The 17,474-nt window shown below is 50.8% G+C and overlaps 1 protein-coding gene and 1 long non-coding RNA gene across 3 annotated transcripts; one reads left to right on the top strand and one right to left on the bottom strand.

The window, feature by feature from the left end:
• Positions 1-431: 431 nt before the first annotated feature.
• LOC144889398 (uncharacterized) lies at positions 432-10,670 on the bottom strand. Its single transcript, XR_013621726.1, has 2 exons — positions 10,498-10,670; positions 432-3,530 (listed from the first exon to the last, which is right to left on the bottom strand). It is a non-coding gene; the product is annotated as an uncharacterized LOC144889398 (long non-coding RNA).
• A 357-nt stretch (positions 10,671-11,027) lies between these two features.
• LOC144889397 (histone acetyltransferase KAT8-like) lies at positions 11,028-17,119 on the top strand. 2 transcript variants are annotated; one of them, XR_013621725.1, is made up of 3 exons: positions 11,028-11,422; positions 14,461-14,535; positions 16,301-17,119. XR_013621725.1 is itself a non-coding variant. In XM_078769623.1 (3 exons), exons 1-3 carry the CDS (start codon positions 11,230-11,232, stop codon positions 14,620-14,622), a joined length of 279 nt encoding a protein of 92 aa, XP_078625749.1. In that variant the 5' UTR covers positions 11,032-11,229; the 3' UTR covers positions 14,623-14,917. The 2 variants fall into 2 exon arrangements, 1 of the variants encoding a protein (XP_078625749.1); XM_078769623.1 differs by lacking the exon at positions 16,301-17,119 and adding an exon at positions 14,612-14,917 and having other exon boundaries at positions 11,032-11,422.
• The last annotated feature ends 355 nt before the right edge of the window (positions 17,120-17,474 follow it).

Genomic DNA, 17,474 nt, shown 5'->3' with positions numbered 1-17,474 from the left:
ACCTCTCCTCAGTTCCTCCAAGCTCCCGAGTGAGCCCAAATATTGCCCACCTCTGTCGAAATGCTGCCGGTGCAGAAAAAGTTCCACGTTCCTTCAAAAGTGAACCAAAATCACCAGCACACCAACAATGATGAGCTTCTTCTTCAAGCCAGAACCAGCAGAGAGACAAAGCGACTGAGAGAGACTCTTCTTCCTGCTCGAAGCTTCTCTCCTCATGTCACACCGACCAATCATGAACCTTGGGGGGTGTGGCTTTCCGGTTACGATCTTCTTTGGAGGCAGGGCTTTGTTACCGAACGGCTCTGCCTGCTTGTAGTGGATAGTTCTTGTTGTTTTATGGATGGTTTTATGGCCGGCCTTGTTGTAATTGTAAAAACGTAGGGAAAAAATCTCCGAGGGCAATCACATACTGGGTTGATTGATGACAAAGATTGCGAATGTTCTGATACATTTATTACAGCCGTGCAGCACAATACTGTACTGTACATGAAAATACCAGAAGCAGTGCCGTATATTGAGAGTCTGGCCAACTCGACAATGTTGTCATAATGGGCACCATTTTGTTACTCATCCAGCCACCAGCGCTATGCAATCATCGCTATGTAGACGCAAATTATGAAATGAATTTCGACGCAGCTGAGAAATGGGTGGGAGTGAAATCCAGGGAAAGAGTGGGGAGGGTCAGGTAGGTTCAAGGGTGGGAGTTTTAGAAGGAGAAGCTTGGTATAGCATGTGGGTTGGGGTAAAAAAGAAAAAGGCGAGGGACTGAGCAACAGGCCTTTGATGGTCAACCCTTTCAATCCCAGGAACTAATCGACCGAATGTCAAATAAAGACATCATTTTGATTGAAATGGTGAGCACATCCAATTTACACTTCACTAGTGGCGTTCCATTGGACCTCGAGGTCTCGAAGGGTCTTCACAGGGTCTCTAAGTATCGAGAAAATTGTCTGCTCTGGAGTATCACAAGAGTGGCAGAATCTTTAGGAGTAGGAACGTTGGAAGGAAGGAGTAGGAAGATTGAGGGCTGCCATTCATGGATACATGATGAATGGTGCCAGATGTATTTGATTTCATATGCAAATGTGTATTCATTTACTGTAAGCAACTGCATCTTTACCTCCACCACCAAAGGTGGATGGAGGTTATGTTTTCACCCCTGTCTGTCTTGTTTGTTTGTTTGTTTCTGTCTGTCTGTCTGTGAACAAGATATCTCAAAAGGTTGTGGACGGATTCGGATGATATTTGGCAGAAAGGTAGTGTATGTGACACAGATGAAATGATTCAATTTTGGTGAAGATCCGGATTCGGATCCAACTAGTAGAATTTCTTAAGTGATACTTCACCATTGGGAGATAGGGCCAAAAACGATATATGGCAGTATATCTCAAAAGGTTATGGACGGATTTGGACGAAACCTGGTGCAGAGGTTGTGTGTGTGACAATGACTACCGTAAATTTCGGACTATTGAGCGCATCGTTATATAAGCCGCATCCCCTAATTTTTTTTTAAAAGTGGAATTTAAACACACACAAGCCGCACTGGTTTATAAGCCGCAACCATTTATTAACCACAAAAAGTGAGAAACTCGACAGCCACAGAAACTTGTCAGACGCGCGCAAAGCACAAATTCAATCACGGTTGCCTTTTTTGTTTACAGTCCGATTGAGAGGTAGGTCAAAGGTCAGAGGGACCTCATCCATATTAATTATGTCCTGCGGAGCAATGACGTTCTCTGCTATTTTCTCCTGCGTGTAGTTCCGAAAGTTTGCGATTTTTTCTTCAAAGTCAGGAGGGAGTTGTTGACAGAGAGTCGTTCGTGCTCTGACAGAAAGACCTTTGCGTTTCATAAATCTGAAACACCATGACTGCCCGCCCTGAAATTCTTCTATTTTCTTTTCTGCAGCGATCGATCTTGCTTTGAGTCTAATCTGAACAGTAGAAACACCCCGACCATCCACTCTCTGTGTGTTAACCCAGTCTTCAAGTTCGTCTTCCAGTTCGGGCCATCGGCATTTCCTACCTCTGAAAGCCTTTGTTGACTTTTTGCAGCGAGAAAGTTCGCCCCTCTGCTTTCTCCAACGTCTGATCATGGATTCATTCACTCCAAGTTTATGAAAATTCCATAAACAAGCCGCATCGTTATTTTAGCCGCAGAGGTCAAAGTTGAGGGAAAAAGTTGCGGCTAATAGTCCGAATTTTACGGTAATCGATTTGATTTTGGTGAAGATCTGAATATGGATTTGGATAGGATAATTATTTAATTTTTCAGTGATTCTTCACCATTGAGTGATGGGGCTGAAACCAATACATAGCACGGTATCTCAAAAAGTTATGGATGGATTTGGACGAAACTTGGTTGACAGGTTGGGTGTGTGACAAGGACGAATCAATTCGATTTTGGTGAATATCTGAATATTGGCTTAGCGGTTAGGGTGCCCGTTTGGGATACTGGGATCCTGGGTTCGAATCCCGGTCGATCGCTGAATCAATGCCAGGGGGGTTGACTCAGCCTGTCATCCTTCCGAGGTCGGAAAATTGAGTACCAGTTCACTGGTAATTCCCTGTGTGTCGCAAGAGGCGACTAACTGGGTTGGCGGCAGGAAGGGCATCCGGCCATAAAACATTGCTTCAAAAAGGGGACCATGGTACCCAAAAAAGGCCAACCCCTGCTCTGCGGGGAAAAATGGCCTGTAAAGGTGGTTGTTGTTTATACAAAAGTTATTTAAATTTTAAGTGATTCTTCACCATTGAGGGATCGGGTGAAAAGTGATATATAGCATGATGTTTCAAAAGGTTAAGGATGACATGACTAAACTTGATGGATGAGTTGGTTAGTTGACAAGAACTAACCGATTCGATTTTGGTTCAGGTCCGAATCCAGATCCGGCCTATCATTGGGATACAAAACAAACTGTTCAGCCTTGCGGAGGTATGCTCTCTACGAGTGCCATTCTAGTTCAGAATGAAACTTGATATCATTGTCATCATGAACTCAAATAACCTGTTGCCAAATTGACAGCCAGCGTTTATGGACATTTCATCCAATGTGAGACAGCACTCCCATTCTTTATCGTTGATAGAAGAAACCTTCAACTTAAGGTTGAATGTCTCATCCAAAATTCCAGGCTCCATGGTAAAAAAAAAGCTTGCATCTTGCGCCGTAGAGACCAGAGAAAGGGAAGTGGCTGCCCCTGATTCAGCACTCTTCATGGCCGGTAGTTCCACAAGCAAATTGCAGCTTTTGTGATTTTTTATACTTTTCATTTTGCCATTTGCACCCGTGTAGATGTTCTCGACATTTTGTCCATCTGATCAGCGCTGAAAACTTTTCGTGTTTTGCTTTCGAGTGTAGACTTGGCTGCTTGTAGCTTTCTTTTTTACCTCTGCTCCCTCTGCAATCTCAGTGTCAGCACTTGATTCTGAGTCTCCAGTATCCTTATCCGTTCCCAGGGATCAGGCATGTCATTCATTATGGCATGGACTGAACTCGTGACTGAAGCTGCGGAGTTGTCCAAACCAGTGACGTCTGAAAAACAACAGAAAACAGATATTATAACTGTGGTTCCTTCATAATTACATCTATCAAAGCCCAAGGCTCGCTTTGTTTCACGCTGGGCGTCATTGATGTGTTTCTGTAAATAAAAACCAGATAAAGAACACGAGTGTCAGAATGAATCGATGAAATGAAGTTATCTGGCTGTTTGTTTCCATCTAGTCAGGTTCACCATGTCAATAAATTATATTTCGTTCAAAATCATGGTAGATTAGCAAACCTATACATTTTTGGAAAGGTTATAGCATAAGGAAACTAAAAATCAATGTTTACATTTGGAGAGATACCTGTATGGCGGCCATTTTGGATTTTCAAAATGGCCACTGTAAAATACATATTTTGTTCTATTTCTGCCTCTAATTACCCTAAAAACTTTAAAATATATACTAAACCTATATTTTCAGGGACAAGGAATCCAATGAAAGTATCAAATTAGTGCTATGGGGAATGGTAAGACACGAATCAAAGGTTTTGAATTGCAAAATACTGTCTTTATATTCGCGATAAGTTGCATAATCAAATACATGTTATCATTTTGTACAGGCAGTTAATAACATCAAAATGCGTCACAATAATTCATATCACCAAACATACACAGGCAGTCAGCAAAATCATATATACACATGCAGTCAGTATAACTTCACATTTACACAGGCAGTCAATGACAAAATATACACAGGCAGTCAATGGCATCAAACATACACGATTACAGAATATGCCATTTAGAGTTCGTCATCACTGTCCTGTGTGTCGTATCCGACAATATAGTCCGCATCGTTTTCACAGTCCGTTCCACACAAGCAAAGGTCGGTCAAATTGATTGGCAAATCGAATTGATCGAATGGTCGATCGAATCGAATTCGACGAATCGAATCGAATTCGATGAATCGAATCGAATCAAATCGATCGAATTGGTCGAATGGTCGATCGAAGCGATTGGTCGAATTGGTCGAATGGAATTGGTCGATTGGTCGAATTGGTCGAATCGAATTGGTCGGAATTGGCAAATGTAAACATTGATTTTCAGATTTTCCATGTAATAACGTTTCCAAAAATGTATAGGTTTGCTAATCTACCATGATTTTGAACGAAAAAACATAGTGAACCTGACTAATCTAGCCATCAGCAAGCGACATTGGGATCAGAGCATGATTTCATTTCTTCAGGGAAAAAATATTCAAGAGCAAAATTTAATTGTCGAAAAGTTTCCTCCAGATCGCAATTTCATTGTAGAAAAATTTCCTCCGAGGCAAAATTTAATCAAGTGTGAAGCATATCATCGTTTTGTGAAGGATCACTAGGCAAGGCCTAGGAGGAGGGCCCTCTGTTTAATTTTTAAGCTCATCTGGAATTGAAATTTGTGATAAGGTGTCTGCATCGTGCAACGTCAGTCTCCTATTTCGACTTCTCCAGCCAAACTGCTCGGCCAATGGGGCTGACATTTGGCAGCAAGATAGCAGGGACTGCAAAACTCGTTCCGGTCACATGACCAAGTAGGTCAAAATGGTGGGCTTAGTAAATTCCTTCAAAAATCTTCTTCTCCAGAACCACCAGTCAGAATGAATGAATGATTATGAATGATCGTTTTAAGGCCATTTTTCCCCGCTAGAGCGGGGGATAGCCTTGTGGGCCCCATGACAATCATGGTTCTAAAGCGCGGCGTTACGCGCGCTGCTTGCGAGCAAGGAGGAAGCGGACAAGCGGTAACTTATAAGCGTCTTTATTTCAGGAGCTCACTGTAACACTGGCGCGCTCCGGGCTGCGCGCCCGGTGTATATCATGAGGCCACGCCTACCCCTCGGGCGTGGCCACCGCCCACTTGGTGCGCGGAATGATGTCACCACGCCAGTGGGCTTTTGTGTCCGCCACATGCGCCTCCCCAGAATTCCCGCGCACCTGGAGGGCCAGTTTGCGGGGCAGACGAATGACCAGGCCGAAGCGCCCCCTGGCGATCGGCGGCGTCCGGGGTGCAGGGATGCCAGGTGGGATGCCCCTGGCTGCCCCTGGGATGGGTGCAGGACCGGGGGGCGGCGTGGCGGGGCGGTGCCGGGGGTCCGCCCGCAGGGGGGCGGCCCCGACGTGGGGGTCGGGCCACTGGCGGTGGATGGTCCACGTCGAGGTGGGCCGGCTTGAGGCGGTCCACCGAAACGCGGTCAGGAGTACCGCCGATGTCCAGGGTGAAGTGCTTCGCCCCGGTCTCCAGCACGCGGAAAGGCCCGTCGTACGGGGGCCGCAGTGGTGTCCGGTGGGCATCGTGGCGGACGAAGACGTACTCCGCCGTGCGAAGCTCCGGGGCGACGTGCGTCGGTGGGTGCCCGTGGCATGCCGTTGGCACCGGGGCGAACCTCTGGGCGGTCTCTTGCAGAGCGGAGCGCTGCTGTGCCGCGGACCATGGTGCCGTGGAGTCGGGGAGGAACTCGCCCGGCACCCGCAGCGGTTGCCCGAAGATCAACTCCGCCGCGGATGCGCGCAGGTCCTCCTTGGGCGCCGTCCGGAGGCCCAGCAGGACCCAGGGGAGCCTGTCGACCCAGCCGCCGTCGCGGAGGGTGGCCCGGAGCGCGGCCTTCAATGAGCAGTGAAATCGCTCACACAGGCCGTTAGCCTGGGGGTGGTAGGCCGTGGTTCGGTGCAGCCGGACCCCGAGCCCCTGCGCGACCGCCCCCCAGAGCTCCGAGGTGAACTGGGGGCCGCGGTCGGACGAGATGTCTGAGGGGGTGCCGAACCGGGCGACCCAGGTGGCGATGAAAGCCTGCGCGACATCGGCCGCCGTTGTCGACGCCAAGGGCACGGCCTCCGGCCACCGGGTGGTGCGGTCCACCATGGTGAGGACGTAGGTGAAACCCCGCGAGGGGGGCAGAGGTCCCACCAGGTCCACGTGGACGTGGTCAAACCGGCGTTCCGGCACCGTGAACGGGGCCAATGGGGCCTGGGTGTGCCGGTGCACCTTGGCGCGCTGGCACGCGAGGCACGTCCTGGCCCAGCCGCGGATGGCCTTCCGGAGGCCATGCCAGACGAACTTGTCGGCGATCAGCCTTTGGGAGGCCCTCGCGCCCGGGTGGGACAGGCCATGGATGGCGTCAAACACCTGGCACTGCCAGCCCGCGGGCACGATGGGGCGAGGACGCCCGAGGGAGACGTCGCACAAGAGGGCCGCGCCCGCGCCGTCGAACGGCACCTCGGTGACGCGGAGGCCCGTGACGGCGGTCCGCAAGGCCTGGACGTCGGGGTCAGCGGCCTGGTCCGCTGCCATCCGGGCATAGTCGATGCCGAGGTGGACTGCGTGGGCGACGGCCCGGGAAAGGCAATCCGCCACCGGGTTGTCCTTCCCCGCGACGTGCTGGATGTCCGTCGTGTACTCGGACACGGCCGAGAGGTGACGCTGCTGCCGGGCCGACCACGGCTCGGTGACCTTGCCCATCGCGAAGATCAGCGGCTTGTGGTCGACGAAGGCAGTGAACGCACGGCCCTCGAGCAGATGGCGGAAGTGCCTGACCGCCAAGTGAAGCCCGAGCAACTCGCGGTCGAAGGTACTGTAACGGCGTTCGGGCGGGCGAAGCTGCCGGCTAAAGAACGCCAGCGGTTGCCAAGCTCCACGCACCCATTGCTCGTGCACCGCGCCCACCGCGTAGTCCGAGGCATCGGTGGTGAGGGCGATCGGTGCATCGGGCGCCGGGTGCGCGAGCATGGTGGCGTTAGCCAAGGCGAGCTTCGCGCCCGTGAACGCCGTGTCCATCTGCTCGGTCCAGGTAACGTCGCCTTTGCCCGGCTTACCTCGGAGAGCTTCGTGCAGGGGGCGCAGGAGCTGGGCGATACGGGGCAGGAACCGATGGTAAAAGTTCACCATGCCCAGGAACTCCTGCAGCCCTCTGATCGTGCGGGGGCGCGGAAACCCCTTCACCGCCTCCACCTTGGCCGGCAGGGGGACGGCTCCGTGCCTGGTGACACGGTGCCCCAGAAAATCGATTATGGCGGCGCCAAACCGGCACTTTGCGGGGTTCACAATCAGGCCATGCTGGCCCAGGCGTTCGAAGAGCGTGCGGAGGTGGCGTAGGTGCTCTTCGCGGGACGCGCTGGCGACGAGGATATCGTCCAGGTAGACGTAGACAAAATCCAAGTCACGCAGGACGCTGTCCATCAGTCGCTGGAACGCCTGAGCCGCATTCTTCAGACCGAAGGGCATGCGCAGGAACTCGAAGAGTCCGAATGGCGTGATGACCGCCGTCTTCGGGACGTCCTCCGGCCTGACGGGGACCTGATGGTAGCCGCGTATGAGGTCCACCTTCGAGAAGAAGGACATGCCCGCCAAACGGGCGGAAAAGTCCTGAATGTGGGGGACGGGGTAGCGGTCGGGAGTCGTGGCGTCATTGAGACGGCGATAGTCCCCGCACGGTCGCCATCCCCCGCCGGGCTTCGGCACGATGTGCAGCGGCGACGCCCAAGCGCTCTCTGAGCGCCGAACGATGCCGAGTCGCTCCAGGGTAGCGAACTCCGCTTTTGCCACCGCCAGCTTCGTCGGCTCGAGGCGGCGTGCCCGGGCGTAGACCGGTGGCCCGACGGTGGGGATGTGATGGGCCACCCCGTGCTTGACGGCCCCCGCCGAGAAGGTGGGCCGCGTGAGGGCCGGGAAGCCGGCGAGGAGGCGGGTGAATGCGTCCGCTACCGGAAGCGTACAGACCAACGTGGCCGGAACCGAACCGTTCGGCAAGCCGCTTGGCAAGCCGCTCGTTGAGCTGCTCGCCGAGCTGGGCAACGCAGAAGCGAGCGAGCTGAACGTCTCGGCCTGGACAAGACGTCTGCGCTTGACGTCGACCAGGAGCCCATTAGCGCACAGGAACTCCGCGCCAAGCAGTGTCATGGGCACGTCGGCGGTGACGAACGTCCATCGGAAAACCTGCCCTCCGAACCGCAGAGAGAGGCAGCGTTTTCCGTACGTACGGATGGGCGTCCCGTTCGCGGCAAGCAGCGCGGGGCCCCCACCCGCGGCGTGCTTGTCTGACGTGCCGGCGGGAACGACACTCACCTGCGCTCCCGTGTCGCACAGGTAACGGCGCCCGGAGAAGGTGTCCGTTATGAACAGCAGGCTGCTCGAACGGCCGGCGCTCATCGCCACTATTGAGCACCGGCCCGGGCGTTTCCCCACCTGTTGAAGGAGCATGGCGGATGACACTGCCGAGCTTCGTGGCCGAACTTGGCGTGGAACCAGCACCAGGTGGTGGAGCTGGAGGAGCGCGGCTGGCTCCGCCAGGCCGGTGGAGTTGGCGGGTTTCCCCGCGGTGGCGGTTTTCGCCGCGGCGGTGGGCGGCGCGTGGCGGCGGTCACGAGGTGCGTATCAGCATGCTGCGTATGCTGTATAAGCTGATGCTGTGGATCAGCAGCATCAGCAGCATTAGCAGCATCAGCCACGAGGGCCGTGACGGCCACGCCGACTCTCGCCCGCGTGTCCGAAGCGGCGAAGTACTTGTCCGCCTCGGCCGCCAATGCTCGGGGTTCCGTCAGCCCGGTCCCGGCCAACGCGAGGCGAACCTGCGCTGGAAGTTGGCGACGGAAAAGCGCCCGGAATAGAGAACCGGGGGCTTCGTCGCCCAACAGTGACAGCATATGGTCCATTCGGACCGACGGGCGCGTGTCACCGAGCTCGGGGAGATCCAGGAGGCGGTCGGCCCGTGCGTCGTCCGTGAGGCCGAACGTGGCTAGGAGGAGCCGCTTGAGTGCCTCGTACTTGTGGCCGTCCGGTGGGTGGCGAAGGACGGACACAACTCGAGCGGCCGTGCCGGGCCCGAGGGAGGCGACGACGTGGCAATAGCGCGTGTCATCGCCGGTGAGGCGCCGAAGCTGAAATTGGGCTTCGGCCTGGACGAACCAGACTTCGGCCTGAGCCTCCCAAAATTCGGGAAGTTTGATGAAGTTGGCCATGGCAATGGCGTCGCGTGTGGAAGGATCGCTCCGGCAGATCCAACGTCGAGGGGGTCACCAGTAAAGCGCGGCGTTACGCGCGCTGCTTGCGAGCAAGGAGGAAGCGGACAAGCGGTAACTTATAAGCGTCTTTATTTCAGGAGCTCACTGTAACACTGGCGCGCTCCGGGCTGCGCGCCCGGTGAATATCATGAGGCCACGCCTACCCCTCGGGCGTGGCCACCGCCCACTTGGTGCGCGGAATGATGTCACCACGCCAGTGGGCTTTTGTGTCCGCCACAGTTCCCTGTTTGAGGCAATGTTTTTATGGCCGGATGCCCTTCCTGACGCCAACCCTTGGTCGCCTCTTGCGATGCGCAGGGATGCTGTGCACCTATTCTGAATCGGGGTACACACCGGGATCATTCATCCCAGCAAGCTGGTACTCAATTTGCCGACCTCGGAAGGATGACAAGCTGAGTCAACCCCCCTGGCGTTAATTCAGCGATCGACCGGGATTTCGAACCCAGGATCCTCGGATCCCAAGCCGGCACCCTAACCGCTAAGCCAACGCCAGGCTACCAGTCAAAATGATACCAAATTTTGGTTGCAACATGAGGACAGGGTCCTGATGTTAAATTGTGGAGGCCACGCCGGTCACGTGACAGGAAGTGTCTTAAAAATGGCGGACATGTTAATTTTTTGGGGAAAGCTCACGTAAATTACTCAAAAATTCTTCTTCTTCAGACCTACCGGTTATAACGCTCCAAAATTTGGGTTACAACATTTGGTCAGGGTCCAGGTAAGCTGCAGGTGCAGGGGTCCTAGTTTTTTACTGACAGGCCAGTCATTCTTTTGTTTACACATGCAGGCTGTAATGTAAACAAACAAACCCAGCTAGAATAGAAAATTAATCTCCCAAATTTCAACTCCAAAACAAGAATACTCCTTCAGATTCATCAAAGAAGCAGCAGCAGCACAATCTTGGAAAAGTTTGAGACATAGTCACATACGTCGCATAAAAACGAATTTTTGTTGCGCTTCCAACCTTTTCTTTCCACTTTCAGCTCCCATTGGCGGCATCTTTCTGGGTTCGTGAGGAATCGATGCGTCGGGATCCGCTGTCCATCTCGTGAATGACACCACAATCAAAAGCGAGAAAACGCGTGAAAATTCGACCGTAATATGCAGACTAATTGAATGGGTAACAAAATGGCGCCTGAAAATCACGTGCCACGGCCCGGCCAATGACGTGGCGAAGTGCCTGAATCAAAAGATGCCGACTCCATATTAATATATACAGATTATTATTTATATTATTATTATTATTATTACATTACATTACATTATTATTATTATATTATTACATTACATTATCATTACATTATTATTACATTACATTATTATTATTACAGATTATTATATACAGATTATTATTATATTATATATTATATACTCGAACCGGAAGTGCTCAATACAACTTCCGTGTCAAACATCCATACGACGGGCGGTTTAATTATAACTGCCGCACATGCTTTTCATTCGTCTTTGTGCACATACCGTGAGCCATGACGGTATAATTAGCATCAGTAAACTGTGGCTTTTGTCGATATTTCTAAAGTTTCTCCTCATTCTTGTCAGTTTTTGTTGAGCTTCCGTACTCCTAATTTTTCTTTTGTCGGCTTCCTTGAGAAACATACATTGTTTTTGTATTAGAGAATTACCCTCGAAAAGTCGAAATACCGAGTGGGAGTTCAAGCGTATTCCTGATCAAAGGTTAATGGCTGATGATGTTTCGGCCGAAGCTGCGTTGACTTCTGGCGCAAAACGAGAAGTACTGCAGCACGCCGAGATGGCGGAAAATCATGGTGGAGAGTCTCGGGAAGGATGTGAGGTCGAAGGAGAGGCCGAGGCGGAGGTGGCGGTGGAAATTGGAGAGAGTTACCCGTGTCAGCGGACGGACGGAACCTGGCGTGAGTGATGACACCACGTGCCGGAAGACAACACAACATGGAAACACGTACACCTCATAATGATGTTCTTTGTTTGTTGGTTAAGGTGAAGCAACACGACCATTGATGTAAATGTGCTGTTGAGTATCTACGCAAATTGTAAAACAAGGATCTGGGGCTTGGACATGGGGTTTGATCCTCATGCTTGTTGTTGTAACACGTCCGGAGAAAAGGCAATTATTTAATGTAAAGTTCGGTCAAGAGAGTCGGGATGAGGACGGCAGTCAAGTGTCAACACCGGGGTCTTTCTCTCAGCAAGAAGTTGATGAATGGAATTCTCTCTCTGGAAAAGTTCGAAACCTCCCCCTGACAAATCTCCCCCTGATAAACCTCCTCCTGACAAACCTTCTGATAAACCTCCCCCTGTCCTGACAAACCTTCTGATAAACCTCCCCCTGTCCTCCCCTGACAAACCTCCCCCTGTCCACCTGACAAACCTTCTGATAAACCTCCCCCTGTCCTCCTCCCCTGACAAACCTGATAAACCTCCCCCTGTCCTCCTCCCCTGACAAACCTTCTGATAAACCTCCCCCTGTCCTGACAAACCTTCTGATAAACCTCCCCCCTGTCCTCCCCTGACAAACCTCCCCCTGTCCACCTGACAAACCTTCTGATAAACCTCCCCCTGTCCTCCTCCCCTGACAAACCTGATAAACCTCCCCCTGTCCTCCTCCCCTGACAAAACCTTCTGATAAACCTCCCCCTGTCCTCCTCCTGACAAACCTTCTGATAAACCTCCCCCTGTCCTCCTCCCCTGACAAACCTTCTGATAAACCTCCCCCTGTCCTCCTGACAAACCTCCCCCTGTCCTCCTCCCCTGACAAACCTTCTGATAAACCTCCCCCTGTCCTCCTCCCCTGACAAACCTTCTGATAAACCTCCCCCTGTCCTCCTGACAAACCTTCTGATAAACCTCCCCCTGTCCTCCTGACAAACCTTCTGATAAACCTCCCCCTGTCCTCCTGACAAACCTTCTGATAAACCTCCCCCTGTCCTCCTGACAAACCTTCTGATAAACCTCCCCCTGTCCTCCTCCCCTGACAAACCTCCCCCTGTCCTCCTCCTGACAAACCACCCCCTGTCCTCCTGACAAACCTCCTTCTCTCCTCCTGACAAACCTCCTCCTGTCCTCCTCCTGACAAACCACCCCATGTCCTCCTGACAAACCTCCTTCTGTCCTCCTGACAAACCTCCCCCTGTCCTCCTCCTGACAAACCTTCTGATAAACCTCCCCCTGTCCTCCTCCCCTGACAAACCTCCCCCTGTCCTCCTCCTGACAAACCACCCCCTGTCCTGACAAACCTCCTCCTGTCCTCCTCCTGACAAACCTCCCGCTGACCCTGACATACCTCCCCCTGTCCTCCTGACAAACCTCCGCCTGAACTCCTGACAAACCTCCCCCTGAACTCCTGACAAACCTCCCCCTGAGCTCCTGACAAACCTCCCAGACCTCCTGACAAACCTCCCCCTGAGCTCCTGACAAACCTCCCAGACCTCCTGACAAACCTCCCCCTGACCTCCTGACAAACCTCCCCCTGACCTCCTGACAAACCTCCCCCTGACCTCCTGACAAATCTCCCCCTGACAAACCTCCCCCTGACCTCCTGACAAACCTCCCCCTGACCTGACAAACTGCCCCCTGACCTCCTGACAAACCTCCCCCTGACCTGACAAACCTCCCCCTGACAAACCTCCTCCTGACAAACCTCTTCCTGACAAACCTCTTCCTGACAAACCTCTTCCTGACAAACCTCTTCCTGACAAACCTCTTCCTGACAAACCTCTTCCTGACAAACCACTTCCTGACAAACCTCCCCCTGAACTCCTGACAAACCTCTGCCTGAACTCCTGACAAACCTCCCCCTGAACTCCTGACAAACCTCCCCCTGAACTCCTGACAAACCTCCCCCTGAACTCCTGACAAACCTCCCCCTGAACTCCTGACAAACCTCCCCCTGAACTTCTGACAAACCTCCCCGACCTCCTGACAAACCTCCCCCTGAACTCCTGACAAACCTCCCCCTGAACTCCTGACAAACCTCCCCCTGAACTCCTGACAAACCTCCCCCTGAACTCCTGACAAGCCTGTTCCTGATAACCCCCCCCCCCCCCCCCCCCCTCCTGTCAAACCTCCCACTGACCTCCTCCTGAAAAAACCTCCCCCGACATATGTTCCCCTGACAAACCTCCCCTGACATACGTCTCCCTGTCAAACTCCTGACCTCCCCTGACATAGTCTCCCTGACGATCCTCCTCCTGACGACTGACGAGCCTCCTCCTGACAAACCTCCTCCTGACAAACCTCCTCCTGACAAACCTCCTCCTGACAAACCTCCTCCTGACAAACCTCCTCCTGACAATCCCCCTCCTGACAAACCTCCTCCTGACAATCCCCCTCCTGACAATCCCCCTCCTGAAAACACCTCCTCCTGACCATCCTCCTCCTCCTCCTGACAACCCTCCTCCCCCTCCTGACAATTCTCTCCCCCCTCCTTCTGACAATCACCTCCCTCCTGACAATTCCCCCTCCTTCTAACAATGCATCCTGCAAATCCTTCTGACAATCCTCGCCCCCCCCCCCCCCACCCCCCGACAATCCTCTTCCTTGCTCCTCCTGACGATCCTCGTTCTCGCTCCACTCTCCCCGCCCCCCTTGTCTTTTTTACATCTGTTGTGGTGTGTGCATGGCGATGATGATGATGTCTCTGTCCTTATCCCAATGTTTTCCCAACCCCTCCCCACTTCCAGGAGTTGATAAACAAATACACTGGATTAATGTGATGTTAAAGTAGTGCGGGCATGATGGTGAAACGACCTCCTTCTGTGTTGCAGTTTGTTGTGTATTCTGTTAAAAAAGGGCAGAGCTTTGACTAGTTTTTCAGAGCTCATGGACCGAGGCCTATTTTGATTACGACCTATTCATTCCGCCGTGTGCATTCATTCTCGTGAAAGTGTTGTAACATTCCGAAATCGATTTTTATCTTGTCTGGATGTCGTAGATTCCGCTGAAGTTATACAGTCTCGTCTGAACGAGCAGGAAGGCTGTGAAGAATTTTACGTCCATTACGTTGGATGTAAGTACGTTTACACGGACATCTGAAGTTTGTTTCATGTTTGTTGTGCACCGCTCATTTCCTATGCCATCTCCAGGCGCTGCATAACGTCATCTCCAGGCGCTGCATAACGTCATTGCCGGGCACCGAAGGGGCCCCGGCAATGACGCGTGCTGAAAGGGAGTACGTACTCAGTTTTCACTCCGGTTTCTTTCTTGTTTTTTTGTCCGGGCAATATCTCGGCCATCCTTTGAGCTAGGAAGCTACAATTTGGGCACAATAGTGAGCATGTGCTTTGGCAAAAACATTATTATTATTTTTTGATTAATCAATTAATTGCTTAATTCTTAATTATTATCGATTTATTAAGTACTTATTTATTTTTTCTCATCTGGGCAATATATCAGGCACCTTTAGAGCTTGGAAGCTGATAATTGGACACAACAATGACCAAGTGATTTGGCTGTAAAGGCTATTTTTGATTCATTGATTAATCGATTAATTATTTAATTATTCGATTAATGACTTCATTTTTTTAAAGTTACAGATTCAGATGAAATGGTGGTTGTTTAGGTATTCTAGTAACCAATTGATTGATTATTTAATTATTTTATGATTATTGGTTCACGAGTTATCAAGTGACCACTATATTCGTCATGTGTGTGCGTCTGTCTGTGTCTCTGTCTGTCTGTCCGCAGCATAACTACCAGATGATATTATCCGATCTTGATGAAACTTGGGTGGGAGGTTGATATCATAATCTAGTTGTGTCCTGCCTAGAGTGGACGTATTGCGCCCATTGTGGGCGGAGCCAGGCCCGAAAAAGATGTCTTTTTGGGGGTAATCGAGTTCAAGCTACATCTTCTCCGAGGGGTTTGGTGGAATCTGACAGGGGTTTCGATATTTGGTTAGGCGAATGTCATGTGTCTAGCCCCACGGAGCTCGATTTTTCATTTTTTCATTTTATTTATTTCATTTTTTTTTTTTCATTCATTTTTCACCAAATTTTCGGTATTGTGCAGCTAACTAACCTCATAACTGATTATACATTATTTTCTATCTCATTTCAAGGTCATTAACCTTCGTTTTGACATTTCCGAGCCTGGCCTGTCCGGGCCTGTTTCGGTTATAGTCCGTCCTTTGTCATTGAATACCGCTCGCTCGTGAATCATCGTCGTCTCCTGACTTGTTATTATTATTTATTTATTTTCATTATTAATCATTTCTTTCTTTTCTTTCTCATCTGGGCAATATCTCAGACACCTTTTGAGGTAGTATACTAGCTAGGAAGCTAGTATTTGGACACGACAATGACCAAGTGATGTGGCTATTGGTTCACGAGTTATCAAGTGACCACTATATTCGTCCTGTGTGTGTGTGTCTGTCTGTGTGTCTGTCTGTCCGCAGCATAACTACCCAATGATATCATCCGATCTTGATGAAACTTTGGTGGGAGGTTGATATCATGATCTAGTTGTGTCCTGCCTAGAGTGGGCGTATTGCGCCCATTGTGGGCGGAGCCATGCCCGAAAAAGATGTCTTTTTCGGGGGTAATCGAGTTCAAGCTACATCTTCTCTGAGGGGTTTGGTGGAATCTGACAGGGGTTTCGATATTTGATTCGGCCAATGTCATGTGTCTAGCCCCATGGAGCTCGATTGTTTTTTTTTGTTTTTTTCCATTTTAAATTTTTTTTTGTTTTTTCATTTCATTTTTCACCGAATTTTCGGTGTTGTGTAGCTAACTAACCTCATAACTGATTATACATTATTTTCTATCTCATTTCAGGGTCAGTAACCTTCGTTTTGACATTTCCGGGCCTGTTTCGGTTACAGTCTGTCCTTTGTCATTGAATACCGCTCGCTCGTGAACCATCGTCGTCTCCTGACTTGTAAAGGATATTTTTGATTTATTGATTAATCATTCAATTTTTCGATTGATGACTTATTTCATTAATTTTCAAAAAGTTACAGCTTCGGATGAAGTACTGGTGGTTTAGGTATGCTATTAGCCAATTGATTAAGAAAATATTGTTTGATCATTATTTATCGATTTTAATTATGCAATTAATCAATCAATTATTGTACACCTCTCCCTCCCAATACAGTCTCTGAGCTGCAGGGCGGTAATGCCGGGTGCCGCAGGCGTGCTGGAAATGCCGCGCTGGAGGATATTTATTTATTTGGCATGGGGGCTGTGTACTTTGAATGTATCTGTACTTGTTTTTATTATTTTTGGTCGCGAAAGCGGCATTATACACAACTGCCCAAATAAAAAGTATATTTGTCCTACTGTACATGGCTCACAATTGCTGAGTGCTTGGAACAAGAACCTTCATTGGGACTGGTAGGGGACATGTATTGCAAAACAATTCTCACTGCGTCTTGTTACCCTCGCCAGAGGAGAGGGTATTGCATTTGAGTATTTGTTACTTGCAAAAAATCAAAGATTTTTCAAGGACTAGTGGGTCCGCTGTACCAAATTTTCATTGATCTTCACTGCCTTGTTGCATACCTGCCTGCCGGACTCGGGGGTCTTTTGGGTCTTTTGGGTCATCAGGGACTTTTGAGTCTTCTGGACCCTTGGGGACTTTTGGGTCTTTTGGATTCTCGGGGACTTTTAGGTCATCTGCATCTTTTGGGTCCTTGGGGTCTTTTGGGTCTCAAGTGTTAAAGGGTTTTCAAGGTCTAATCTAAGGAGTCTCAGTAGTCTAAAGGGTTAAAAGGTACATTTGAATAGTACGTAATTCATCAATAGACGTCAGAAAGTATGACACACACACACACACACACACACACACACACACACACACCTCATCCATTTATAGTAGACGAGCAGAAGTACCCGGCGTTGCCGGGCGGGGGAGGGGAGAGGAGGGAGGGGAGGTGTTGGAGGGGGGGAAGTGGTTGGAGGGGGGAAAGGGTGAGTGGGGGAAGGGGTTGGAGGGGGCGGAAGGGGCAGG

Source organism: Myxine glutinosa, unplaced genomic scaffold, assembly GCF_964187855.1.
Source record: "Myxine glutinosa unplaced genomic scaffold, kmMyxGlut1.1 SCAFFOLD_3515, whole genome shotgun sequence".
NCBI lineage: Eukaryota > Metazoa > Chordata > Myxini > Myxiniformes > Myxinidae > Myxine > Myxine glutinosa.
The sequence above is the reverse complement of the archived record's forward strand: the minus strand, read 5'-3'. Positions and strand labels throughout refer to the sequence as shown.

Coding starts and splice junctions, on each gene's coding strand:
- LOC144889397 (XM_078769623.1), top strand. CDS start 11,230: ATGGCTGATGATGTTTCGGCCGAAGCTGCGTTGACTTCTGGCGCAAAA. Junction 11,423..14,460: donor GCGGACGGACGGAACCTGGC/GTGAGTGATGAC, acceptor TGGATGTCGTAG/ATTCCGCTGAAGTTATACAG.